The 27,086-nt window shown below is 42.1% G+C and overlaps 2 protein-coding genes across 12 annotated transcripts in view; one reads left to right on the forward strand and one right to left on the reverse strand.

Moving 5' to 3' along the window:
• Positions 1-22,995, forward strand: LOC120771580 (protein stum). Of its 3 annotated transcripts, XM_040099650.1 has the most exons (12): positions 1-156; positions 6,073-6,508; positions 6,567-7,516; positions 7,586-8,161; positions 8,234-10,824; positions 10,891-11,486; positions 11,553-11,758; positions 20,746-21,417; positions 21,474-21,585; positions 21,644-21,770; positions 21,840-22,034; positions 22,100-22,995. In XM_040099650.1, the coding sequence occupies exons 3-12, from the start codon at positions 6,666-6,668 to the stop codon at positions 22,246-22,248; spliced, it is 6,075 nt and encodes a 2,024-aa protein (XP_039955584.1). In that variant the 5' UTR covers positions 1-156; positions 6,073-6,508; positions 6,567-6,665; the 3' UTR covers positions 22,249-22,995. The 3 variants fall into 3 exon arrangements, with proteins under 3 accessions (XP_039955584.1, XP_039955582.1, XP_039955583.1); XM_040099648.1 differs by having other exon boundaries at positions 10,891-11,758; XM_040099649.1 differs by lacking the exon at positions 1-156 and adding an exon at positions 3,328-3,370 and having other exon boundaries at positions 10,891-11,758.
• Positions 22,996-23,744: 749 nt separating this feature from the next.
• Positions 23,745-27,086, reverse strand: part of LOC120770099 (EH domain-binding protein 1) — a 32,982-nt gene continuing 29,640 nt past the window's right edge. For all 9 annotated transcript variants that reach the window (XM_040097264.1, XM_040097265.1, XM_040097263.1 and 6 more), the window contains 3 exons: positions 25,972-26,068; positions 25,663-25,851; positions 23,745-25,601 (listed from right to left, as the gene is read on the reverse strand). In XM_040097264.1, the coding sequence (XP_039953198.1) occupies positions 25,520-25,601; positions 25,663-25,851; positions 25,972-26,068 (368 nt within the window). In that variant the 3' untranslated portion in view covers positions 23,745-25,519. The remainder of the gene's footprint in view (positions 25,602-25,662; positions 25,852-25,971; positions 26,069-27,086) is intronic.

Consider the following 27,086-nt stretch of genomic DNA (forward strand, 5'->3'; position numbering starts at 1 on the left):
ACAAAATAAAGAAGGAAAATAAAAATTAACAGGCACTGAAAGTAAAGTGGCAAGGAAATTCAAGTTGGCTAGCGAGAGGAAAAATGCTTTTCAGTTTCTTAACGGACGGCAAGTGCAGCGGATCGATGCAGAAAAGGAAAACGGCTTGAAACTGCGGTACGGTCGCAAAAATTTATATCAATATATATCTACTATATATATATATTGTGAATGTGCACATTCTTTCAATTAAAATCTAGTTTGTTGCGCAAGGAATTGTTGTTGTGCGAATCTAAAGCGCCTAAAACCCAAACCCAAACCCAAAACCAACCTTTGGTTTTACCAAATTTAAGTGAGCAAGAAGAAAATGGAATAGATAAATTTATAGCAGGGAAGCTAAATATGTGAATACTATATATGAATATACATATATATGCATATGTTATATACAATACAAGTACTATGTGTCCCGTGCAAAAATGATTATGGTAGTTCTCGTTCTCGGTATGAAATGTGCTTAAATTCTGCTGAAAATACTTAAGGCTATGCGCTTTTGCCTTACAACTCCTCATTAAATCGGTCATTTAACTCGGCATATGCAAATTTCAACATTTTACCTGTAATGAATCGTCAAAAAATTGCTCGCGTAGAGGAAAATCCCAGTGGAAATGCGGTGCATGACAAAACCGATACACACACATGCATTCATATAAGCAATATCACGAACACAGGCGTGCGGACTTACCGCATACCATAACCGTGCCACCCACTCGGTCACAAAGCGAGCGGCTGCATTTTGAAAGCTTTATGTTTACATAAATATCTTGCTGGTGAACGGCCCATTCAAAGGCCCAACATCAACAGTCAGCAGTATGGCTCTATGGCGTAACCACATGGCAGCGGTTTACGTACCTACCTATTGCTTATGCTATGCACTCAACTACATAGTACGCTTTCTTCAGGTGGGCCGCTTCGGCCGCTGACCGCAGTGGCTCGTCCTCGCACTCGACATTCAATCGACGTTTGCCCCTGTGTGTGCCAGCAGACGCCGCATGCATGTATGGATTCGCCAACACAAACTCTTGTGCACTCACACATCGGCTCGTATACACGGTATACTGACCGACTGACTCGCTGGCTTGTCTAGTAACCCAGTGCCGCGCGTGGCCATTAGCCAAGGATTTCCACACATTTTCAGAAGCAATGCACTTCCTCCAACTTACTACTCACACTCACAGTGCAGTGGGTCTAACGGGATTCTCAGTGCGCTGTTTGTTCGCACGGAGAGCCAGCTTACAGCCGGTGCTTTCGGTACTCGGCTGTGCTCTTGGCTATGTTACTTCTTTGCGTGCGGTTCATTTGCAGTGTCGTTACACTTGTGTTTTGTTATTAGTATTGCTATTGTTGTTGTTCTAATATTTTTATTGCTTTGACCCCTCGGCCAAAGCCAAGGAAATTCAATCAACTTTGCCGATGAAAGACAGTGCAAAGTTGTTTATGTTTTAGACGCATGTCTTATAGTGGAGACTCTGTTAAAGCATTGTAATTGAAGATGTGTGTCCGCTTCTTTTAAATGGAGTTTGATATGATCAAACAGGATTACCCAGATGTTGCTTTAGCAAACAGGCCTTTTTGGAGGGCCGGGAAGAGGTAGGTGATGAAGACCGGAAGCATGAGCAAATCTGAAGTGAAAACTATGCTCTTTGCCTTTTTTGACATTAAAGCCATCGTTCACAATGAATATGTTCCTCCTGGACAAACCGTCAACGCCAAGTTTTACGTATAAGTCTGCAGACTCAAACGAGACATCGCAGCCGATTGGAAGTTGCACCACGACAACGCCCCGGCTCACAGCAACTTTCTTGTGAAGCTACCTAACAAAAGCCGTCATCCCAAAGCTTCCGCGGCCTCCCTACAGCCGAGATGTGGCCCTCCCAAACCTTTTCTGTTTCCTTGCCTGAAAAGGCCAATAAAAGACAAGCATTTTAAGACGACAGAGAGGATCCATGCAGCATGCACCTCGGCTCTCAAGGCTATTCTGGAGAAAGCCGTCCGTGACGTCTTCAATGCTTGGCAATCGCGCTGGCAGCGCTGCATCCACGCAAAAGGAGCCTATTTTGAAAGTTATTAAAGAATTGTAACGACTGGTTCAATAAATTTTTTTAAATCGACTCAGTCCTATTACTTTCCGGACCAATCCTGTACATACTTATTCCCGAGCTTGATAGTCCCAGCGCAAACGGAAAGGGGTCGAATAATTGAAATCACTGCTCATTGACACAAACTCCGATTGTAAGAGAACTAATGAAACAAATCATTTTCAAAGCGATCACTCGCGCTCCTCTGCCCGCTTCGCTGCAACAAGCTCAGAGTCACATGCCAAATTGTTTACCAGGCACAGAAGGCACAAAATCGGGGTTTAATGAAATATAGTGCAATACACAACAACCACCAATACAACAATAGTTGAATTTCACAGAAAATTTTCATAGTGGACTACTCTACAAAAGAGCGAGGAACACGTCGCGTGGAAAATCTGAAAAGTGGCGAAGTTCGCGAGTTTAAAGCGACAACAACAGGTTATTTCGCCGCGTAGAGCAAAAAAAAACACAAAAAGCAAAATAATCAGTGCCATACACACAACGCGCGCATGAAGGTAATATGCTTACACATGCTTTGCCATACCAGGTATGAAGAGAGTCGTTAGTAGTTATGGTGCTGCGGGAATGTGTAGGTGTGCACCAGTGGTTTGTGTTGCAAAACTACTAAATGTGCACGGGTGTGTGTGCGCGTTCGATAAGAATCACTACTACACGGCTTGAGTGAGAAATTACTTCAATGGGAGAATCCGAACAAGAACTTCTCACGCTTCAGGCGGCTTGCGGGGCATTCAACGAGTTAGCAAAGCCGCCACCTAACCAAGTTATTTCAAGAAGTTAGTAGGCCTTCTTATTGCGCTGACAAAAGTTTTGTTCTTAAAGACGCTTTGGTGTTGGCGCCGCGCTTGTTGGATAGTCGGTAAAGGCGCTTCGCTGCTTCTGACTTCTGTATGGCGTTGTTAGTGTCTCGCGTGTGAAAAACACTTTAAATTGAAATTGAAAAGTCAAAATTAAATTAAACTTACCAATTTGATGCACTCAAAGTCTGATTCTACGAGAAATCGTAGACTTTGGCGTTTTCAACGAACAAATAAAAATCAAATATTATTATTAACGGTATAAGTGGCACTTGTGATTGCGTGAGGTGATAAATGGAATAATATTTTTTGAAAAAGTATGTGCAGCGTTAAAATTTTTGATGAAAAAAGAGCGCTCAATACATAAACTGCATCGATACTCTGCCGATAGCTGTGAAAATGATAAGACCAAGCTGAGAACCAATTTTCTCTCCGGTAATAAGAAGCGTGCTTTGTGCATCTTTTGAGCTGAATTTAATTTTTAAGTGAACACTCAGCGTACTGACATTCCTTCGCCTCGACATAAATAGCTTTTTCGAAGTGTTCTTCTAGAAAGCCCCTAAACAACGAGTAAAATTTATCGCCGCTCAACCACTGTAGCTGCCGGTTAGAGTTTTCGTTTGTGCTTTAGCGTGTTTATGTGAGTGTGTGTCTTAAAGTCGTCGCGGCGCTTCAACAAAAATAACCGTTATTTGCAACTCTGCAACTGTGCAACAGTTTATTTTTGCAACATGATTTATTTGGCTCACTTTCACTCTGCGCCGTGCAGCCGGCATTCACACGACCATACAAAGGTTTGGTAGCCACAATGCCACACAGTTTAATTGCGGCTGAGGCGAAACTTATTTGACATTTTGTTTTTGGCACTTGTGTAGTTGGAAATTTATTTGACAGGAAGTGCAGCGCAATGATTACGGAAAATTTGCATTTAATCTGCGAAAACATGTTCTGTGATTTATAGGAACACATGCCGAAAAGGTTGTAAAAACAAGGCAGTAGCTTCGCAGTGTTCAATTGTACCGGGAGCCTCATAATTTCCGACGAGAAAAATACTTGCAGACACCCGCAAAGGTTCCCACCGCCGTACGCCACGCGTTCAACAGCAAACACCCGCCTGCCCCCAAATTCCAATTGCGGCTCTCAATGGCTCTCTGTCACTAGTAAATCATTGTGAGGCGCTCACTCAAGCGCCTAGCCCGTTCGCTTCCACTCATTTGGGTGCGTAAACTTCTGTACACTTCAACACTTCGGTATACGGATATTACCAGGTGTCACAACGCTAATTTACTCAGTCTGCCATTTGGGTCAAAGGACATGTCAAGCAACCGAAGTCATTCAGCATAAAAGCATAAATGCTCTGACCCAGATTCCTTTATTTATTTCTTATCTTTACATCGACAAGAACACCGTGTGCGCCGCGTTCGCAAGAACCGTTAGCGCGAATACGGCAAAAAGTAGTGCGAATAAGTATAAGGGTGCCATAAAATCCGCATGAAAACAAGAAAGAAAAGAGTAAACAAAGGAATGCATGCACGTGGGTGGCGGCGGGGTCGGTGACAGTGCCAGAACACACACACATACACATTTCAATCAAAATAAAAAGGAATTCGAAATCTATATTTAGCGACAGCTTTTCGGTCAAAGCAGAGCCCAAGTTTTATAAGCGTAACCACCAAATGCGCTGACCAGCGGGGGTATGGCGCACAAAAGTAGGCCAAATACTTAATAAGCGAAAGAGAAGCAAAAATCAATGCCAAATTAATTTCAATAATAACTTTATACTGAAATTAGGGCAGCGAAGCGCTAAGTCCCTTTGAATGGCCAGGGGATATTGATGCTTCATTATTTTGAGCGGGAAGTTTTTTCATCTAGGTTGGCATTATTTCTGTTTTTCGGTAGGTTTTGCTATGTAAGCTAAGGTTATTTTATGCAAGTTGGTTGATAATCGCGAGATCACGTATAATCTCACGTGGACTGCTAGAGACGCTTATCCGTTGTCTTGCCCGGAACTGTAAGTGCGAATGTAAAAGACCGTCGTATTTTTACAAAGCGCTTAGAGCCAGCCACAAATTGATTGAGCTGGCTGGTATCTACTCCAGCTAATTCGCCAACCAAGACGCTTTAACCTTAGCTGACGATTCCGCTCAGGCATCCGGACAAGTTGAATATCGAAGTAACTTGATGCCACAGCTGGTGAGGTCATGCACTTTTTGGCTAGCTTTGAGCTCACTGCCTGCTTGAAAGATACTTTGGGAGTTGATTAAGAGCTCGCGACAGTAGACTCCTTCTCCCATCTTCCACTTCAGCTTCGATCCATCCGTAAAAACACTTACTGCGCCTCTTCTCCTGTGACTCCGCTCCTAGGCATTTATCTCTAACTATGAAAGCAACATCATCTACACTGACTATAACCCGATAGCCTCTTCCCTGGAGTTCTTATACTCATACAAATTGCCCACATATGTACGAAACTAAGTAGTTGAATGTGTGTTTTAATTACTTACTTGTTGTTTGATAATTTATAATCGTGAGGGCATCTCGTGGCATGTTGTGAAGGCTGCTTAAATTTGATGCTCTCTTTCACACAGCGATGCCTGAATTCCAACAGCCAGCCACCAACAACGGTAAAATGTACAAGACGAAAAGAAAGGAAATTATAGCTAATCGAAATAATGAATGCTTACTTGCGCCCGTGATAAACGTGAAACGAAGCGTAAAATTTTAAAGATTCGCCTCAGCCCACACACACACACTCACACGTGCAACTGCAGCATTGCTGGCACGTGCAACATGCGATGCACAAAGCGCGCATAGTTGCCGCCAACGAAGTGAAACGTCGAAGCAGACAAGTGACGAGCGTCTGCAACACTTGCCATTGGCACGTCGGTGTAGTAAAGTGTCCAGTGCGGTCTTTGCGCGTTGCCATCTTCCACTGCTCGACTAAAGTATTAAAGCTAAGCGGCAGCTTTGGCGCTCTCAACCGTCCTTTTGTGTCACGCGTCAGCCTTCCGACTTTTAAGTGCGCGTTCGCCAAAAAAGTAGAGAAAAGTATCTTCCGAGAACTATGTGAAGCCTTGTAATTGATTTCTTCTTCTTCAGAATTTTTAATGTTTCCTCCGCTTATAAACTTTTTGTAGATGCAAACTTTTGGCGGTCATCAAATCACGAAGTAACTTCCGGAACAATCTTCCATGCACTGTAAATGTATCTTCCAGTATCGTAGAAACAATGAAGGGCATTTACATCAACAAATACAAAATTAATAGATTCTACAAGCAACTCAAATGGGCCACAAGTGGCTAATCCATGCATGCACAAATCTCTAAGCAAAAACCAAAACTCGTATAAAAAGTTTTGCTATTGGTTTGAAGTCTGCGAACGCACATCATGCATGTTGGAAGCAAGACGTTGTAACTGCAAACTCGAACATCCAACATCGAACTTCACATATACCAAGGTGTATTTCAACTTTCTTACACAAATGCAGATAAATGCGGACGTATTTTGTTTTAACGCGCCTAAAAAACTACCAGGTCGATCTCAACGCATTGCGAACGAAGACTATGTGTACAGGTGATGAGTTGAGCTTAATGTATTTCAATTTAATTCACTTTTTTCACTTTACTTGCAGATTAGCTTCGCCTTCTCGTCTCGAGATTCCCACAGGCAAAAGCTTTATTGAAACAGCAGTCGTCCTCTACACCAAAAGCAGCCAACGTTCGATGTTAATATGAACAACAAGCCATCATCTTCATCCTCATCTAACACTCCTCCACACCATTCTGCGTATCCACCAAGATCCGCATCAAACTCCTCCTCGAACACGCACAGCACACCAACACTCACACCAGCAATCATTCCTCTAGACTACAATTATCATACAATGTCACCATCCTCAATATCTCAATTTCCCAACGGGCGCATTACCTCTGCGGCCACCTCCACAACAAGCAGTGCTTATCATTTGCACACACATTCCCGACTCAGCAGTACGCGTCCTTCCGGCAGTACCTCAGTCGATGTTGAGATGGATAATCAGTATAACAGTCTTTTCGGTGATCCTGTTCCACCGCCACCTCCGCCCGATTTTCTCACTACACAATTCAATCCTGTGAGTGTTTTCCATCCAGTGTCGTTGGACATCAGCTCTGGCTCTGAGGAGGACACTAGCGCCCGTCTCGCTTCAATAGAAGTTGAAAGGGCCGCACCCACACGCCTATTTTCTAATGTGCCTTTCAGCTCCGCCTTTAGTAGACGCATGTCTGACAATGTAGCTCCCAGAAACTTCGACGTGCTTCCCACTCCCATGCCGCGTCTTCAACCACCAGATATTCAAATATTACCGAATTCCAGTGGTGATTCAAGCTCTGAAGCACGGGAGTCACCAAATTACACATTACTCGCACCCGACACAACAAATCGCCATCACACAATATACGATGACAGGCAACCGACAGATGTAACGGAAATAGTAGAGTCTTATGAAGTCAGAGATACAAAAGGTGTCCGCGAGTACTCAGAGGCAACAAGGCGTGTATCTAGTTTTAGTGAAGATTTCAAATCGAATGTTGGAGCACTGAGGTGAACGATATATAGTATAATATGTCGAATTGTTAATGAAAAATGTTAACAAATCTTCTCTCTTTATAGCAACGTTGAAGAGACACATATGGAAAACTCGTCTTCTTCTGTAAATCATCCATTTCCTCATCAATTTCCGAACGAATCGTATACAAGCAACGAATGGTTTCGGCCGGCAACTCAAGATTATCCTGAATTCAGTAAGATACCAAGACTACGTCCAAGTTCCAAGAACGTTATGTTGATTAAAAGAGAAGACATGCCTATGCACCACTCTCCGGTTGCAGCAATGATAAATGATTCGAACGGTTCTAGTAGTGGAGAGGAACGGCTGGAAAGGGCACATAATGCAGACAACTCAACTGTGCCTTCGACTAGTTTCCAACCACCAGCTAGACCACCAGACCCGTCTCCAACGCTGCTCCGTGAAATTGAAACAGAATTATTGCTCTCTCCTCAAGAGTATTTGCAACACGAAGACGAAAGTCCTATAGGTAGTTCGAATCAGGTGAGTCCACCTCCTCCAGCTGCTCCACCACCGCCGGATCTTCTAACCGCAATGCCAGACGAAAATCAAAGTTTCATCAAACGCGAGATGTCACCGGTGATATTGCGGAACTTAATAGCCACTGGGGGCGAATTTAGGTAATAAATAAATAATATTTACGATGAAAACTAGACGGAAAACGTTTAATATTTTAATTTTGCCTTTTGCAGGGTTGACCAGACACGCCTTCACAAGAAGACATCATTTACAATTATTTCAGAAAAATCACCACAATCATCACGCACTCATAGTCCATCTCCGCACAATCACCAGCAGCTGTCACCACAAAAAATGTCCGCCATATCGCCAATGAAACCTGTTGCTAAACCACGACAGTATTTGCAACATAAATCTTTATCAGCCTCTCAACTCAAGTTGCCACAGTTGTCACAACAGAAACTTCAAGCTCCCGCCGATGACTCTCCTCGCCCTTCTGTACAATTTAACATGACTGGGCGACATACGCCAAACATGATGACTCAACGTGGCATACTGCAACATCGTGAGTCACTGTCATCATCGCAAGATATTACACCATCATCCCCTTCAGCGGGACCCAAAACAAAATTGCGTCGCCCTTCGACACTGCCAACATTTGCCAAACAGGCAAATGAAACAAAAATAAAAAGTTGTGAAACTCTACCTTTTATCACCGATCCATACCGAACTGCTATTCCACGCTTCAATCGCTCCGTCACCGATCTACATATAGAGCCAGCAGTATTTCCACCAGGCGCATTGCCTCGCCCCATTAAGCCCAACCCCAATCCCACTCGGAAACAAAAGGGTTTGCTCCGCATACTAAATGGGAACACTTCGAATTTACCATTACGTTCAAACTGGACAAGTATGGAGGACCTGCCTCTTGGTAGGCAGCTTAAAACTCCTCTTGCAACACCTACACACATTTTACAGAGTCGTCGACGCTCAAGTTCCACATCACCTGAGCGTCGAAGTTCGACACAAACAGCTTCAGATCGGCGGAGTTCTAATATAAGTTCAATTACCACATCCGATTTTAGTTTTCGTCAGCAACGTAGAAAATCGGTATTGCCAGCTATAAGCCCCAAAACAAAACGTCGACAATCTTTAATACCACCAGCAAGTTTGACTGGTGGCCGAACATCGCGCACAAAAGTTGCTAAGCCTTCAACCCTTTCACCCATCATTGGAACACCGAACAAAGATAGTAGCTCACCACAAAGTCCTGAACAAAATATTGCTGGCTCATTAGCACCGTCAGAAGCATTTTCGGATATGACATCTCGGCGGGAGTCATTTTCAAAGATACCTTTGCGCTCTTCGAATTCGCGACCAATTTCGCGTTCTTCATCGCCATTGAAAGAGTTCATGTCTCAATTGCCAATATCTGATATGAATTCAAGAGGAACATCTAGTCGAACAACTTCTCGTGCTACGGTAAGGACCGATACTTCCCAACCAGTTTCACGTGGCAATTCCAGACCGGCATCACGTTCTACTTCTCGCGCATCTACCCATCCAATATCGCGAGCAGCGTCACGTGCTAGTACACGACCGAATTCGCGAATGGAAATGGCTAAAGATATAGCAAATTCCCGATCTAACTCAAGAATGAGCATACATTCAACAGCATCAATTACCGGTAATGTTTCCCCTATTTCTGGAAAAAGAAGCACTGAACCTTCACCAGCAACCACTCGACGGCGAACATCCATTTCTGTCAGCCCAGCCTCAAACAGAAGAGTACGTACACGGCGACAGTCACTCAGCCCACCTCACAAAAAGAGATCAGGAAGCCGTGGGAGAGGGAAGAAAATTAGGGAGCGATCTGAGTCGCGGCATAGTTCGCGATCTCGTATACCATTAAGGGCTGGTAGTGTAACAAAAGCGAAGCAATCGTCAACAGTGGTGCCAAAGGAGCTAAACAGCCGTTCACTCTCGAAATCAAAGGGTGCAAAAATCGTAGGTCGAACATCGCCCGCGCGAACTCCATTAAATCAACGAAGTAAACCAAAAAGTGCCAAAAAAGTACCGTCATCGATACATAAACCCGAGTCAAATGTGAAACGCAAACCAACGTCCGTGGATAAATTGGCGGCGTCTGGTAAAAAACAACCAAGTAATCTTCAAAAACCTGAAAGGGTAAACCTTATACGAGAACGTTCCAATGTACAAAAAAAAGACACGCCAAAAGCTGGCACAGGAAAAAATATAAAGCGCGAAGGCACGGCTGCAACAATAACCACAAAGAAAGCGCCTGCTAATTCTTCTGCAGCGGCTGTGGCTTTGGCGGCAAGTGGACTAAAACGTCATACTACATCAAAAAATGCAACGAAGCTTACTACCAAGGGCCAATCGGTAACAACCAAAGGAAAAGGAAAAGAGGCTAAAGCAGAAACAGCTGAAGGGAGGAAGGGTGACAATAACGCCGAAATGACTAAGCAAGAAGAAGAAAATGCCTCTTCGAGCAAAGAAGATGCTAGTAATCTGAAAAGTGGTAGCCCTGTGGGAATCGAAGCAACAAAAATAGCTGCAATACCTGCAGGGGTAGCTGCTGTCGCTGCTACTTCCGCAAAAAGCGCACCGAACATCAGTTCTGGTAGCACGGGAAGCAGTGGATCCACCTCAGGTATCAAAAGGCATCCTTCCAATGTATCACTTGTCCGCATGGCTTCTCGAATGAGTCTGCTCAGCATGAAGCGCTCCGACAGCAACCTTAGCAAGAAGACAACGGTCCCGGCGGTTGCTGAGGAGACAACTGACGGCTTGAAAAAGAACGGTTAGTGAGAAATGTATCATATATTCCAATAATTCAAACTTACTAACTCTCTAAATTATTTTTTAGCAAAACCAGGATATTTACAAAAAAGCAACAGTCGTACACAACTGAAGACACCTGAAGATATGGCTGGTCTGCCTGCAGCAATATTAGAGAAATCGCAAAAGACGCTGGAGAATATTCAAAAGACTGTTACCGTCGCGACAGATGAAATTCATAAAACCATTCATGAAAATCTCACCGATTTGAAAAGTCTCGAAAGTGATATGGGTCGGTTTTCAGATAGCGCAGGATCACCCACATCGAGTGTAGCTACCGTTGTGGAAAACAAACAGGCTGGCAAAGCAGCTGCTGCTAATGGTGGTGAGAGTGGCGCGACCGGAGAATCGATTTCACGCACAGCGACCGCTGAGGGACCAACCTCAACAGCGGGCACGAAAAAAATGACGCACAAAAATGGTAGTAGCGGTGTTATGCCTACGACGTCCACACAAAAATCTCCGCTACCCCCAACACAGCCGATCGAGGCAGATGTTTCAGTATTGAACGCGTCCATGCACGCTACGGAGCACGTCACTGTGGCGGCAGCAGCCGCAGCAGCTGCCACAACGGGCGCCATGGCGATGCCACATGGGGGCGTCGTAGACGCCACCGTCGAACGGGTTAGTGCACGTGCTTTATCAGTATCAGTTATGCCAGAAGTTGACTGTGACGATGCAAATTTCCAGAATTACACATACAATGGGGACGGTGCAGCGGACAAAACAGTTGCTGGGGCAATATTGGATCACGAAGGCCGTGCGAATGGCGCTGATGCGAGTGGAAACGGGCGGAATGGAGTTGGCAGCGATGGTGCCAAAGGAGATGGTGCTACTGACGACGATATAAAACGGCGCTCGCCGGATGGACAGGGCGGCTCAGCGGTAGGCAGTGGGTAAGTAAAATATCATAATTTCTCATTCCAAAGAAATAGGTTGGGTCATGTGAGGCCCATTTATAAAATTCACAGCCATCAACACGGCATTACAAAGCCAATTAGCAAGTGATTTACCACTTTTACGAACATGTGTCACGTGCCTATGCACATACGTTCGTGCAAATGTACAGCCGTGTTGAAATCGCGTGCAATCCAAATGGTGGCGGCGGCGGAATGTCGCTTTTTGGTGTTCGGCGTTAAGCCGGTTTTATTAATTTCACTGTCATATGTGGTCTGCTTTTGAGTGCCACTCGTAGCTTCTATGTATGTATATTTATATATACATATATATTTTTTCTTCTTCTTTACTGGCGTAGACACCGCTTACGCGATTATACCCGAGTTAACAACAGTGCGCCAGTCGTTTCTTCTTTTCGCAACGTGGCGCCAATTGGAAATGCCAAGCGAAGCCAGGTCATCCTCCACCTGGTCTTTCCAATAGTGTGGAGGGCTTCCTCTTCCTCTGCTTCCCCCAGCGGGTTTTGCGTCGAATACTTTCAGAGCTGGAGTGTTTTCATCCATACGTATGGCATGACCTAGACAGCGCAGCCGATGTCTCTTAATTCGCTGAACTATGTCAATGTCGTCGTATATCTGATACAGCTCGTCGTTCCATCGAATACGATATTCGCCGTAGCCAACGCGCAAGGGACCATACATTTTTCGCAAAACCTTTCTCTCAAAAACTCCTAAGGCCGACTCATCAGATGTTGTCATCGTCCATGCCTCTGCACCATATAGAAGGACGGGAATAATGAGTGACTTATAGAGGTAGGTTTTTGTTCGTCGAGAGAGGACTTTGCCATGGTCGTCAGCAAAAGGGGGGTCGTCATCAAAGGTTGCCGAATAGTTTTCATTTCATTGTGGAGGGGATGTTTCGCCTTCTCACTTTAGCTCGCCTTCAAACGGATGTTCTTTGGCTACCCACAGGATACTTGGTCAAAGGCCGGAAGTCGTGAGCTGCATGAGCCATATGTAAAAGAATCTTTTCTGGCCACTCCCAAGTGAATGGCAATCAGAGAACTTTCCTCATTTGCGTGAACTTTTTCACATGACACTATCAGCCTATATATATATATATATATGTTGGTATACATATAAATTTTGAACAAGCTAGGCATCAATATGTGGCTGTGGCAAGCAAACTCAGACGGAGCTATGGAAAGTAAGATGCCGGTGTCCACTTTCAGCATTCCCACCATGCTTGAATCGACCGAATTCAACATAAACCTAGAAGACTCTCTATATATGTATATATTTACATTTATGTATATATTTATATAGAGTTTTAGAGTATTGCACGATTAATCGTGTACTCGTATTACCAGATATAAGCCGCAGTAGCGTGACACATGTAACTAACTACTACTAAAAATGTACTATATACAAACAAACGACGATTAACGCAATAAATTGCGAAATTGCCTTTTTTATTTAGAAACTGCACCAGCAATTTCCATAATTAGCCGATTGCACATTATGTATGTGTGTATGAGTGTGTGTGTGTGAAAATTAAAAGATGCTTGCAGAGAAATTAGTGTGTGGCACGCACTTACTTTCCCGCTGAAAATACATGCCATTTACATTTCGAGGCATGTGTCTTGCCATCTAAAGCTCAGCCAACCAGAGCTGTATAATATTTTATATAACAATTCAAGTTCAATTCAAGCCATTATATTGTTTATATGTACACAATGTCAAGACACTATGAAGACTAAGCTTAACGTTTATTCCCTTTTAGTGCAAATATTCATTATCAGTGTAGATGATTTTTAGTTGTTATTGTTATAAGCTACATTGATGTAAGCCAAAATGATTTAGTAGGCATCAAGATGCCAAGGCGCTTTCTTTGTGGTAATAAACTCCCACTGAATGCATGGGATACAAACGCGCAGTTGTAAGACACTTACCAAGGCTTCACACGTCCGCTGACATGCAACAACGAGGAACACAAGGCGCTGCCATGTCCATCATGCTCATAAAGTGTGGCGTTTCCTTTCACAAGTCCCGTCGCCGACACCTTGACACCTTGACACCTGCAATATCATCGGCAATAAGACGCTTATCCGTGACCATCAGTGTCTGCCACGACACCTTCGGTTAGACGGCAGTTGAAAGGTCACGGATGGGGTAATTTGCAGAAATTCCAAATCACTTCAAATTTTCATAAATAATTTATTAGATATTCGCTTGGCTCGCTGCAGTCGACTGGCCGAACTACAAACTTACAGAAACACACATGCATATGTGTATACATTTGGCTTTGCAGCATATGCAGCACACTTTTTCATGCAACTTCCGCTGATTACTCCCCTCGGCGCTGTCATATTTATGCCCATTTACATGTGAAATATATTCACGTTTATTATTGTAACATTTAGTCGGCGATAAGCGGCTTTCATTACTTGCTACAGCGCTTTCAAGTGTTGTTGTCGTGCAGTGAGAATACAAATGCAGAAGGATACAATATTTATATGTAGGCTTGGGTACTCTTCTTGTATTATGTCGAGCGCACATAAGGCGCGTCAGTCTTGTGGCGAGAATTATGCAAACTTGTGATGGAATTAGCACGTGAAGAAACCCAGAGGATATGGTATTAAGACCCTTAGAATTCTTGAGCATTGGTCGGACAAAATGACCACGTGGATCTGTGGGTTAGAAAGAAGATATTAGTTGAGACAGTGAACATCGCTTAATTGATTAGACATCTTAAGTCTATTGCATTGGCGAATACGAACCTGAAAATGATAGACCCGTTATTGAAAAGCAAAATCTTTCGAACTTTTAAGCAAAATAAGAAGCACCCGCGTTGATCAGTGAGTTTATTTTAGCACTGCTTTCTTCTTTACATTTTCGGAGACTTAATTCCCAATATACTAATATCGAGGCTGACCCATACGACAGCTTGAAATGATATTTGTGTGCCTGGTAATTATTTGCTAGCATTTTTAAACTGTAACTCATATACCGCTTGCCTTCAAAGCGACGTAGTTGCTTTGTTTTGCTATTTTCTTTATATATATTAGGTTTTTACACATAACGGTAACCAGCACTTGGCACAAATAACGCAGCGAACGTTGCATGCAACATACTTATAGAAATATGTACATATATACCTCGGCCCGTTTATAAACTTCTCCACTGTGTGGATTAGTAGTGGGGCCACACATAACAAGTTAAACATACATATGTACGTATGTATGTATGTAAACGCAATCAGGACAGGTTGGTCTCTTGCCCAACTCACACCGCATAGCAAAGCGGGCCCAACGGCCAGGGCCGCAACGCAAAGTTGCTACCGAAAAAGTACGAAATCGACGGGTTCCTCAATCAGCAGTCCATTCGAAGGCATCCGCCTAGCCCACCTCCCTTTGGACTGCTAGTGCGCTGGAGCCGGCACTTGGCTAAGGATATCCGTTCCACGGCATGCCATTTCGTCCTTCGTGTTTATTCAACGCCAAACAACGGCGCTTCAAATATAACAAAAACAACAGCAACAGCAACAGCAATTAAGTGGTACTCTTGATGATATGTAAATGTATGTAGCTGAATAAATACATGTTATTGTTGTCGTATTGAAACACGAAATGTGTGCGCGGAAAGCAGCGGGGTGGAAGGGGCAACTGTGGTGAAGCCATTGCAAATTAAGTTGAATTGATTTGAAAGTTTCTTGCGCTGCTCCGTAAGTTCGGCCGCCCGAGCTATGAAATCAGTTTAGGCTGGACAATCGAGGCGAACGCGACACGTCACACCACACAACTGCCGTTCAACCGCACACACACACGCAAACACACGCTCACAGCTGGCGACCGCGCGACCGCATGTGCTTGTGGCATGAAATTACATTGGGGCTAACTGCATTTTGAAATTCAATTCATCACTGCATTCCCAGCTGTGAAGGCGCGCGTAGAATGCTCGAGTGAAAGTTTTCTGAAATTCCTAATCCGAAAATTCAATCAGTGTACCGAACTCGTGCATTGCTCACGCAACAATAGAGACCAACAAGCCGCGAGTGCTAACCTCTAATAATTAACGTAAAAGCGGTCGCAAATGCTTGCGGACACAGTGTCGTGCTAAGTGAAATCGTGATTTTGGTTGGAAAACCCAAAAAGTCTACGCCAATTACAGGCGCCCCAATTGCGCACGATGATTCAGAAAAAGGGAAAACGCAAGAATTCGGCAATCTACCACATTGACCTGCCGCAGGACTTTGCCGACGTTGAGAAATACTTTTTCAGGTATTTGCTTGCTATTTGTTTAATAAGCGGATAATTTAATGACATTTAATGGAATGTGAAGGTATTCCCGAACTTCTTCTAAGAGTTGCAAGAGAATGCACTGGCTTGAGTGAATGCGTTTTAGTTAAATCTACAACAAAATGGTATAATTAAATATAATGAGAAATAAATTCGATAATTATTAAAAAAGTTAGACTTAACATTGAGCTACCTCACATACAATCGTCAATTCAATCCATTTTGGATACACAGAAATACGGACTCTGTCTGAATTTCAATTGTATATCTCACACATTGGCCGATATTTTCGGCCAGAAGTCAACTATAGATATTGGGGTTCACTTATTCGGTACCTAGGGGCTTGAACAGTTTTGTTTGAATTTTGAAAATTTTTGATCATAAAGTGGAATTCTTCAAATGAATTGTTAGTGCAAAATTTTATCCCGTTATTTTAGTTACTTCTTCATTTGTGTACTGGAAAGTGAAAGAATCAAGCGGATTTTAAAATTGTGCTATGTGGCAAGTAGGCGTGGTTAATGTTCGATTTCGCCCATTTTCACACTGTCAAATAGAAATACGAGAAGAATGCCACATACTAAATTTTGTCGGAATCGGTTTGTCGGGTTCCGAGATTTGTGATTTTACCAAAAAGTAGGCGATGCCACGCCCACTGTCGAATTTTCACACCGGCTTTCAGATCAGATCTGGACTGCCTAATTGTCAAAAAGAATTATCAAACAAAAAGTTGTATACTATCATCAAAAACTATTCGTTTATGGACAAAGTGTTCGAATTTAAAAGTTTTGGACTCGGATTAAACAGAAAGATACTCGGAAATTCTCCCACACCCCATTTCAGCACTCACACTTAAGAGAAAGAATCATTTTGACCATTTTCTCCTCAAAAACCGGCCATTTGGAACGCATTTTTATTTTTCTAAATTTCTGGGTAAATCCAAATTTATTTTTTCTTTAACCAAAATATGCCCCATGCGATTCTACGAATTTCTGCATTTTTATATTTTCTCTATGACCAGAGGTTTAGAAGTTATAAGCATTTTTGTATTCGGCGGCTACTTGCTACATGCTCCTGGTCGCCTGGTAGAAATCTGAGATTTTGGCACCAAATTGAATGCAATTTTTCTGCAGCGGCGGTAGATGTGTAGCATACGCAAAGGGGCGAAATTGGGAATACGGAAGCGGCCATATGTAATGCCCGGAAATAGGACACCGACAGGAAATGGAATAACGGTACCGTACTTCCGGTTCGAACTCTCAACCGGAAACGGAAATGAAATAACGGTATCTTACTCCCGGTTCGAGCACTCAACCGGAAGTGACTAACCGGAAACGAAAGTTGAAACGGAAATGAAATAACGGTATCATACTTCCGGTTCGAGCACTCAGCCGGAAGTGACTAACCGGAAACGGAAGAGAAATAGCGGTCTGAAATAGCGGTCTGGACACTCAACCGGAAGCGGAAGCTGCCAATCGGAAGTAGGGTGACGGGACTATATTCCCGGGAACAGGACCAATACTTCCGGTCCAAATTTGCGCCCATTTCTGGTTGGTTTTTACCGTTGTTGTTTTTCCGGTCGAGAACATCCGCTTCCGGTTTATTATTTCCGGTTGAGTATTCGGACCGGAAGTATGATACCGTTGCTCCTCTTCCGGTCGAAATCCTGTTCCCGTTCCCGGGCATTATATATGCCCGCTTCCGTATTCCCAATTTCGCCCCTTTGCGTATGCTACACATCTACCGCCGCTGCAGAAAAATTGCATTCAATTTGGTGCCAAAATTTCAGATTTCTACCGGGCGACCAGGAGCATGTAGCAAGTAGCCGCCGAATACAAAAATGCTTATAACTTTTAACCCTCTGGTCGTAGAGAAAATGTAAAAATGCAAAAATTTGTAGAATCGCATAGGGCATATTTCTATTAAAGAAATTTTAAATTTGAGTTTACCCAGAAATTTAGAAAAGTAAAGTTGTTTCCCAAATCACCGGTTTTTGAGGAGAAAATGGTCAAAACGATGTTTTCTCTAAGTGAGGGTGTTGAAATTGGCTGTGCGAGGATTTCCGAGTATCCCTCTGTTTATACCGCGTTCAAAACTTTTAAATTCGAACACTTTGTCTGGTACATGGGTACATTTCTGTTAAATATACTTAACATATCACTTTCCTTAATGCTTCTTAAACTTTTATGTCAAAGAAACTCTGGCAATTTTGTCGGATATTTCAATGTTTTACTTTTCCAAATAGTTCGCTATTCGCAAATTGGCGCTTAGGATCGATGCAAATATATTCAACTTACTATTATTAATAATTAAACCAACCCTTTCTGCGCTCATTCATTTCTCCAATAACAGTTCATGCTCACAAACATTTTGGCACGCGTAACTGAACTCCACCGTCGTCAGTTCATAATCATGTCTCCGTCCGTTGCATACAATAAGGAGTTTTGCAATTAAAAGGCAGTTAACCGGCCATGACTCGCGTTTCACTCAGCAATGCTTGTGGTGAACAATTTCCCAACCGATTTAAGTGTCGCACCAAAAACTCAGTGAGTGTCTGTAAGGTGTGCGTGTATGTGTTAGTCTGTGCAGGTTCCGTTGCGGCGTGCTGCTTTTGACCTTGTCAATGCTTTTTAAATTCCACCATTTCAGTAACTTTTCGCACGTTCGCATGTCGTTGTTTCGCTAGGCAGCGCCTGTCTAAACATAATTTTCGGCTTGTTTTTGGTGAGCTGATTTTTGGGCTCAGCCAAAGCGTATTTGGTCGTTGGCTCGTGCGGTGGTCGCACACATTTTCAACGTTCGTTACTACGTTGTTGTTTGGAAAATGCGTGTGAAGGCAAAAACAATGAACTTCGAGATTCTAATTCGTCAAGTTAGTTAGTTTGTATTTGAAACATTTTGCGGCAATCCACTGACGTAACTGGAACGCTGCCTTAAGACCTTTAACCGCAACTGGCCTTCACCCGCTGAACGAAAAGTGCGTGCTGTGCATCCATATCCGCTCGCATTTGAGAAGAGTGTTCGGTTTTGGCCAACAAGTTCGTGATTCTGATAAGGAATAAAGCAATTGTGAGTGTGGGTGAATGATCTCAAGTGTTGTTGGTGTGCGGTGTGATAAAATCACCTGGTATTCAGAATACTTTTTGTAATGGTTGAGTTGCTTTGGCTATTGCAGGCAAAATTAAATATTATTGAAATCTACATAATCTATCATACAAACCGGCCGAACTAAAAGAATTTCTTGTATAGAAAGATTTTTTTTTTTATTAGTGAAGGGTATTCTAGATTCGGTGCAACCGAAGTTAGCGTTTTTTCTTGTTTTGTGAATAATTTTAAAATATCTCTACAATATTCATCTATGATGGGCTACTACCAACAAATTGTTGCTTTCAAATTAAAGGTAAAATGTTACTCATACGCAGTGCCTTTTTGTTTTTTGAACAACGAGACGAATTAGTTACTTCCATTTTTTCCAAAAGAAAAATCTAATGGAGGATTTTTAAAATGTATTATACATACGAACCAACAGAGGAAAGAGTTTTTCGTCGTAAACCCAGAATTTAGAGAGTTTTTCATTATGTACAGATTCTTATATGAAAACTAAACTACTGTATATGCAAAATAAAATAAACTTGTACGCGAGGTAACTAATCGTAACATATGGACCCCACAAAATACCAGAAAGTTTACGGTGCAAGCATGAGCACAGGGAATGTCTGCAGGGAATAAAACTTGTATTTTTAAGGAAATCAGATTGTTAGCTTTGGAATATTTAAACATATTTTGCTTACATATCTACACTGGTATGATTATGCCAGGCAAACTGCAGCAGCAAAACTTTTGTTGGTTTATTACCAACTTCTTTATTTTACACACACGTGTATATGTATGTTTGAGTTATTGTCAGCCTATACAAGTGTATATGTGTGTGTGGGTATTTCGTCTATAAGGTCACTCAAATGGACATTGTAATTATATTGAAGGAAATGTCAGCACTTACGGCGCTGCAGCGGAAGCGGATGTACATTACAAACATTTTATGAGTCGCCAATATGGCCCTCACATTGCCTGAATGGGTTTGAGTCCACGAATGCGAGTATCTGTGTGTGTGTGTATAACAAACATATACACAGCTGCAAATATATATGAGATTGAAGGCCTGATGACCCTAATTTGCATATGCATTTTGACGAGTCTACGGGCGGCTGTCTGCAATCAATAAATGCCGCACTCACCATCCTCGAAGTGGCAATGCCATATTGCCACTAAGAAGCACTGCCGTTTCGCCTTTGCGGTCGCTGCCCGCTCACAGGTCTCTGCTTAGTGAAATGCCTATATTGTGGGCCGATTGGCAGCAGCGGAAGTCGTCCATTAACCGCACCTGTCGCGATAATCATTTATAGGCTCGTCGAAGTTTTCTTGTATATTACCGTTGCTTTCTACACCAATGCCGCGCACAGGGCAGATTGGCGTGCATGTTTCCATGTATAGACGAAAGGCTTCTATATTGTGCTTTTGCTTGTATCCAATGTATGGTATGTAGTATACTGACTTCAGCAGTTTCGTTGATCCAAGTTCCAATTAATATTACTTTATGCAAAGGAATTTTATTGACTATATTTCCAATTGGACACACCTTGGCATTTGCTGCTAGCTACTTATTATTTCTTCCTTGGTCTTATGTATTTTCAGCAACGGCAGCCGAGAGTTTCTGAAGGAGCAAGAAGACGACTTAGGGACGCCGACCGGTTGTTGCCGCTGCTGCACGAAGTTCTGTCTTCCATGTCGGCGCCTACGTTGCTCGCGTTGCTGTCGTCGCAAAAAGAGCCTGGCCGGCGATGAAAGCGAGGAGCCAGTGCTCTCTGCGACCAGCAGCGCCTCCACCACCAACCTCGAGGTCATCGACGAAGCGCGGCATCCAACGGACGGCGACAAAACCAAAACGAGCTGTTGGCAAAAATTGAACTGCTGCAAACGTTGTCGCAAGCAACCGAAGGTGGCTGCCAGCCACACGGATGAGCGCGCAAAAATGACAGTGGCGACCAAAACGGAGTCTGCGGTGGCAGCAACCGCACCTACCGCACCTACCGCATCCAAACAAGGCGGTTGTGGCGCCTGCTGGAGCAAATTATTTTGTTGTCGACGTGTCAACAAGGTCGATCCCACAACTGGTGATGAAACGGAATTGAAGAAGTGTTGTTTTTGTATACCTTGTCGACGCAAGAAAGCTGGACGGGGCGCTACCATAGCCTCGACGGTTTCACCGACTGGCTCGGTGGCCTGGCAAGATCCGGAAAGTGGTATTGCAGCTAGTGATGCATCTGTTTTGGAAGGTGCGACTACATCCGAAGTAGTGCGACCACAGTGAGTCATTTATCCAACAATTTTTGTATTGTTTACAGAAGTTATTTCTCTTCCAGGGGTTGTTGCAAACGCTTTTGGAGCAGACTGCTGTGTTGTCGACGCAAAAAGTTGCCGAAGCCAAGTGAGAGTCGGCGCGCAAGCATGAAGGCGCCACCACCGCCAAGTGAGGTGAGTTTGTCCCGCTTTGAAATTAATGAACTTGTTCTGAATTGCACAACTTTCTCAGGACACTCGACGCAAGCTACATGTCGACCTAGTGGAGTATAGCTCGAAAATGAAAGGCGCCATTCCGGTAATGCCGCTCTCTTTAGCCTGGTTTTGCGCCATTTGTAACACCATCTTTCCAGGACTAGGTAAAGTGCATCGAAACGAATGCACTTACGAGTATTTTCTACTCTCTTCTTCTCTTGTTTCTCTTACAGGTACTTTATTCTCAGGCATTTTTTGCCTTTGCGTTGGCATCCCACGCTTTTCGCAATACGACAGCGCGAAGGCGCGCTTCGGTTCTTTCATAATCAACATAATCGTTGCCATGGCGCAACTGTTTTGCGTGCTCTTCTGTTTTGTCGGTTGGGGCTGGTCCATTTGGTGGGGCACGATCATGCTGAAATGTGCAAGTGAGTACTTGCAAATACTTGAATCACTAACCACTTTTATTATTTATACATGTACATACACACAGGAAAGCTGAATAAAATCAGGAAGGTTGAGCGTTTGGAAATGGAGGAGGAGCGTCGCCAAGCAGAGGCAGCAGCCGCAGCAGCAGCAACAGCGGCGCGAGCGGCAACTCATACTACGGCGGTGACCACCACGACAGAGAGCGCCGCTTAAAGAAACGTTATTAATATTTGAAACTAAATTGAGGGACAAATACTTTGTAAGGGGCTTAAAGGTGTAATTTTGAGGAACATAGATTTTAGTTTGCGTTTTAATGATACTAAAGACTTCCAAAACAACTTCCAAAACGCTAAGAAGGTGTAGTAAAGATAAAATCTTCCGAAAGTAGCTTCCGTTGGAAAAAAATTAAAACGAACAAAGACTACAGATTTCAAATAATAACTGCACAGAATCCTTTACTACAGCGAGAGAGTGAGAGAGAGAAGTGACAATACATAAAACCTCGAAAATTCGTGCCTTAATAATGGAATTAATTCAGTTTCGACTCCCAAGCGCTGAGCATCGAGGAAACGTGTGTTTCAGGCATATTTACTCACATATTACATTTGCTGTTGAAAGAAATACTTAGAGTATGTAGTACTCGTATCTTCCATTTGACACGCGAGATGCTGCAAACCCTCTGAAAAGTGCACTTAAAAAGCTTCCGTCTACGCTAAACCGTCTACATATCAATATTTAAAGAGTAATTGTAATCTAGGTGATAGGCAAATCGTGTGCTTACACATACATATCTACATCTATATTTGTAGCATAGGGAATTTAAGTTTTTCCTAAATAAATATTTATCAATTAACATTACTAAAATAAGTTACATAACACTTAAGAAATTGTGAAGTGCGTATACCGTTTGTAACAAAATTATTAACTAAATGTAGCTATAATACTACATATAATGTAAATAATGAGAATAATAATTTTTAAGTTTTTATATCATTTCTTTAGTATTAAAAATTAATGAATATATGACAAATAAATGATAAACATTTATAGTATTAGTTTTTTTCTCTTAATAGAGAGATTTCGTTATGATTACACATTTATTTATAATTGCTGAGCAGCGCCTGCGCATATACTTCGTTTTTTATACACATTCGGTTTGAAGCATAAAATAAAATGTATTTCTACTACAAATTATGCTCTGCCCGAGGCACCATAAAAATGCATAGGTATATTAATCTCTACCCATGACAGTCAGGTCTAAGTATACGGCACGGACCTAAAGTTTTATCAGGTCAAGTACTTTCACCTCGGCACCATTCCTCGAAATTTATTCAGAAATGTTTTTGCCGTTACAACAAATAAATTACTCCGTTCCAGTTCAGACAGTCGGGCCTAGGTAAACTTAACGGACTCGGATTTTTATCCGGTCCAAATTTCTGCAGGCCAAGGACTTCCATCTTGGGATCATTCCTCGAAATTACTTCAGGAATGTTTTCTGCCTTACAACAACAGCATATAAATTACTACGTTCCAACGTCAGTCGAGTCTAAGTAAAGTTTGTCCGATCGAAATTACTCCAGGAAGTTTTTTCAGCCGCTACAAAAACAACAACAGATATAATACAACATTCCCATGTCAGTCGGATAGACCTCACCTCATCTTGATGCTCTTTAGCTCATATTCATAAATAAAAAATGCGGTTTCCCATATTCATTTCATTCATATTTATTCATATACATACATATATCCTTTAGTTGATTATGTTACATTTATATCATTCACATATTTATGTTTGTATTTTTATATTATATATTATCCGACTTACATACATACATATGTAATACAATTTCTGCTCGTAGGGTCAGTTCTAGTTCAATATTATAAATGTTATTTGCCTAAGTATCCATGTTAAGATTCGACGCCAAGACAAGATAGTCTTCGCGGCAGTTTCTTATGAAACCAAAGAAACTCGCTAAAAGCAAACCAGCGGCGTTGGGGGAGTGTAGTAAAACTGAGTAGTCACCATTTGCTTAAAATAAAAAAACTCAACGCAGTAATTAAATTATAGTTAAAATAAACTAGAAGTGTTGCAACAAAACTAAATATACACATACATATCTAAACTACATTTTATTTTGCTTTCGTTTAATAATAAATAGGTAGGTACAGTTTACAGTTAGGATCACACTAGTCAAATTATTAACTAATTTCATTGTATTTTCATTATTTAAAACATAATTACAACTTAAAAATATTCATATTATTCAAAATAGTTTACAATGGTACGTTCCGAAAACACACACACGCACACACATAACTCAACTAAAGCAATTGATAAAGCTAATTTAAGTTGAAGCAATGAAGTTCGCCACCCGAACGCAGTCAGGTGTGAAATGTTGAAGTGTTTCAGTAAAGGCTTTGCACAAATGTATATAACGGTGTGAAAATGAGTATCTAAGTAGTTGAACTGTTAAAACGAAAGTGAGTTGAACAGAAAAATGGCACAATAAGCGTTTGTCAAATGAAAGCTGTGTAAAAAATCATAGTTAACGGTTTATGGTTTATATTCACTATTCGGTATTTCTTCTTGTGTTTACATTTTTTGTTTCAGTTGTTGCTTACAAAACTAACGGACGTTTTTCAAATTTGTGTTTGAGTTGCATTTGACATTGTTCTTTTGACACACTTGCCATGGAAATGATTTGCTCAAAGTAAAAGTTTCGCTTTTGAAGCACAGAGAACGAAATGAAATATTCTCCAGCGATAGAGCGTAGTGCTGAAAAGCGGGAATTGTTTCGCTTACAATGCCAAGTGTTCGAGAATCGATTTTGTGCTCTACGCTGGCCTCGTATTTTGTCGTTATGCAACTCGTGTTAAGTATTTAGTTAATTTTCTTTGATTATATTTTTTGTTTTCTCACTTTTAGACAGAATATTACACTGATCAAATCCGTATTACGTAATTGTCATCGTTGAATATTTTGTTGCCTGCAAGCGAGGGTATGCATAAGAAGTTATGCTATGTAGGTCACTCATTCACCCATACAAATGAATATAATTTAGCGCTGAATATTTCCAATTGCTGGCAATTAAGTTTGTCTATTCCCCGTTTTAAGGTATTCAATCATGTTTTGCACAAAAGCGTTCACACCGCCACTTTAATTTAGCAAATAAAATAGTTCACTGCTTTACGCACATATTTCAACTAACATACATATGATACGATATATATGTAAGTAAATACATAAATTCATAAGCAATAGGTTATAGGTAAAGCGAATGTTTCCTTAATGGTCGCTGTTGTTGTAGAAAATGAATACGTTAGTTGCATATTGGAACGTATTCCCAAATTATCAAACACTAACTACATTTAATTTCACTTTTTTTTGTCGTTTCACTTGTTTTTCATTGTTCGCACGTGCACAGCCATGCGACTCACCCGACTTTGACACTTTGCTCCGAGCAGCAGCAGCGCCGAGGTGCTCTTATTGTAGTACGCACTTGTCCTTGTCGCCGCTGATGTCCACTTGCTCCAGTTCGCGCGCGATTTCGTGGTCATCCTCGATACTGAAATATTCAAATGTCGGAGAACACAACTCGTCAAATACGCTTATTAACGTTAACTTACGCAATTTCTTGACTATGCAAATGTTGCACCAGCTCATCACGTTTGTCCACAATAGCAACCAGCTCCTCGAGCAGCAGCCGCTCCTTTTCACGCTGTGCTTCCGTTTTTCGCCAATCTTCCACAGACTGCGCGGCCCGCAGCTCCTGGTTTAACAGCGTGTATTTGCGCTCCAAATCACTTTCTTGCTCACTGCGAAAAGAGAAAAAAAAGAAAATGTGAAAAATTCAGAGGCTACTCTTGAAAAGTACATAAATAAAGGTCTTGCGACCGTAGAATCACTACTTTCCAAACTGCTTCGCACACACTTACAGTATATTGAGCTGCATTTGGCGGCGCAGCAGCGCGTTTTTCTTGTTAACCAGCGTAAACCACTGCGACAGCAATTGCTCCTCCGTCTCATCGGTTTCTGCATGAGAAGTTAAGAAGGAACATTATTATATGACCACTACATTAGCACGGTAATTACATAACTGAATCATTAAGATTATGAGTCAACATTTAAACAACTACAAAAAGGAATCAAACTTATGCTAACATATATATTATTGGAATAATGCAACGCAGCTATTGAAAAAATTTACAAAAGGGACTCAGATTTGAACGATTTCCGTAATACAGTTAGCGTTAATCGGGTTTTCGCAATTTTTGTAGCGTAAAAATCTGAATCCAAGTGGTGAGTTTAGTATGTGGTGAGTAGCGCATTACGAATCAAATATAGGTATGTGTTATGGTTTCGCAGGCGCGCGTACTGGTGTGCAGCAATTTTTTTTCAATTGTATTCCTTCGGCCAATTTAAGTCTTTGATTAATTCTAAATTTTTTTAACACTTTTTATCTGCACACAAGTTGCGCGGCATTTCGCAAACCAACAAGCTTCACTAGTCTAATGTACGATTTTTTACAAGTTATGGATTGTGTTAAGAACAGTTAGATTACGAGTATGAGTTGCGATTAAAATGTTAGAGCAACGGCAGCGCTGCAACCGCTCGCATGAGCGATTAATGCCTTTTATACAAAAGTAAATGGACGCGAACAGTGTGTTAATTACAGCTTGCATTATTAACAGCGGCAAAAGCAAGCAAGTAGCAGTTATACAAATTTGCTTTGTCGAGCAGCGCTTGCGTTACATCTCGCGTGCGCGTGGAGAAGCGTTCAAGCTAAGCGAGTCGAATGCGAGTGAAATGTAGACAGTGAACGCGGTGAACTTCCAATTAGCTAAATGTCAGCACAACATCCGCAGCGATGCAAGTAACAGCCCATTAATGCACTCAAATAAAAAAAACAGCAAAGAGCGCTCCACCGCGTTAACAGTGTATTTTTCGTAAGCGAGTAAGCGTTGCGCGCATGCCAATGGCGATTTCACATTTAAGTGCGGCCTTGCTTTCAAGTTTTTCCTTTTTTGTTGCAGTATATATTCTGACCCTT

The sequence above is a fragment of the Bactrocera tryoni genome, chromosome 3, assembly GCF_016617805.1.
Source record: "Bactrocera tryoni isolate S06 chromosome 3, CSIRO_BtryS06_freeze2, whole genome shotgun sequence".
NCBI classification, from domain to species: domain Eukaryota; kingdom Metazoa; phylum Arthropoda; class Insecta; order Diptera; family Tephritidae; genus Bactrocera; species Bactrocera tryoni.

Bases quoted from the DNA above. Each gene is read 5' to 3' on its own strand.
- LOC120771580 (XM_040099648.1), top strand. From the start codon at position 6,666: ATGAACAACAAGCCATCATCTTCATCCTCATCTAACACTCCTCCACAC. The intron at 11,759-20,745 runs GTAAGTAAAATA...ATGTATTTTCAG, and splicing joins GGCTCAGCGGTAGGCAGTGG to CAACGGCAGCCGAGAGTTTC. The intron at 21,586-21,643 runs GTGAGTTTGTCC...CAACTTTCTCAG, and splicing joins CGCCACCACCGCCAAGTGAG to GACACTCGACGCAAGCTACA.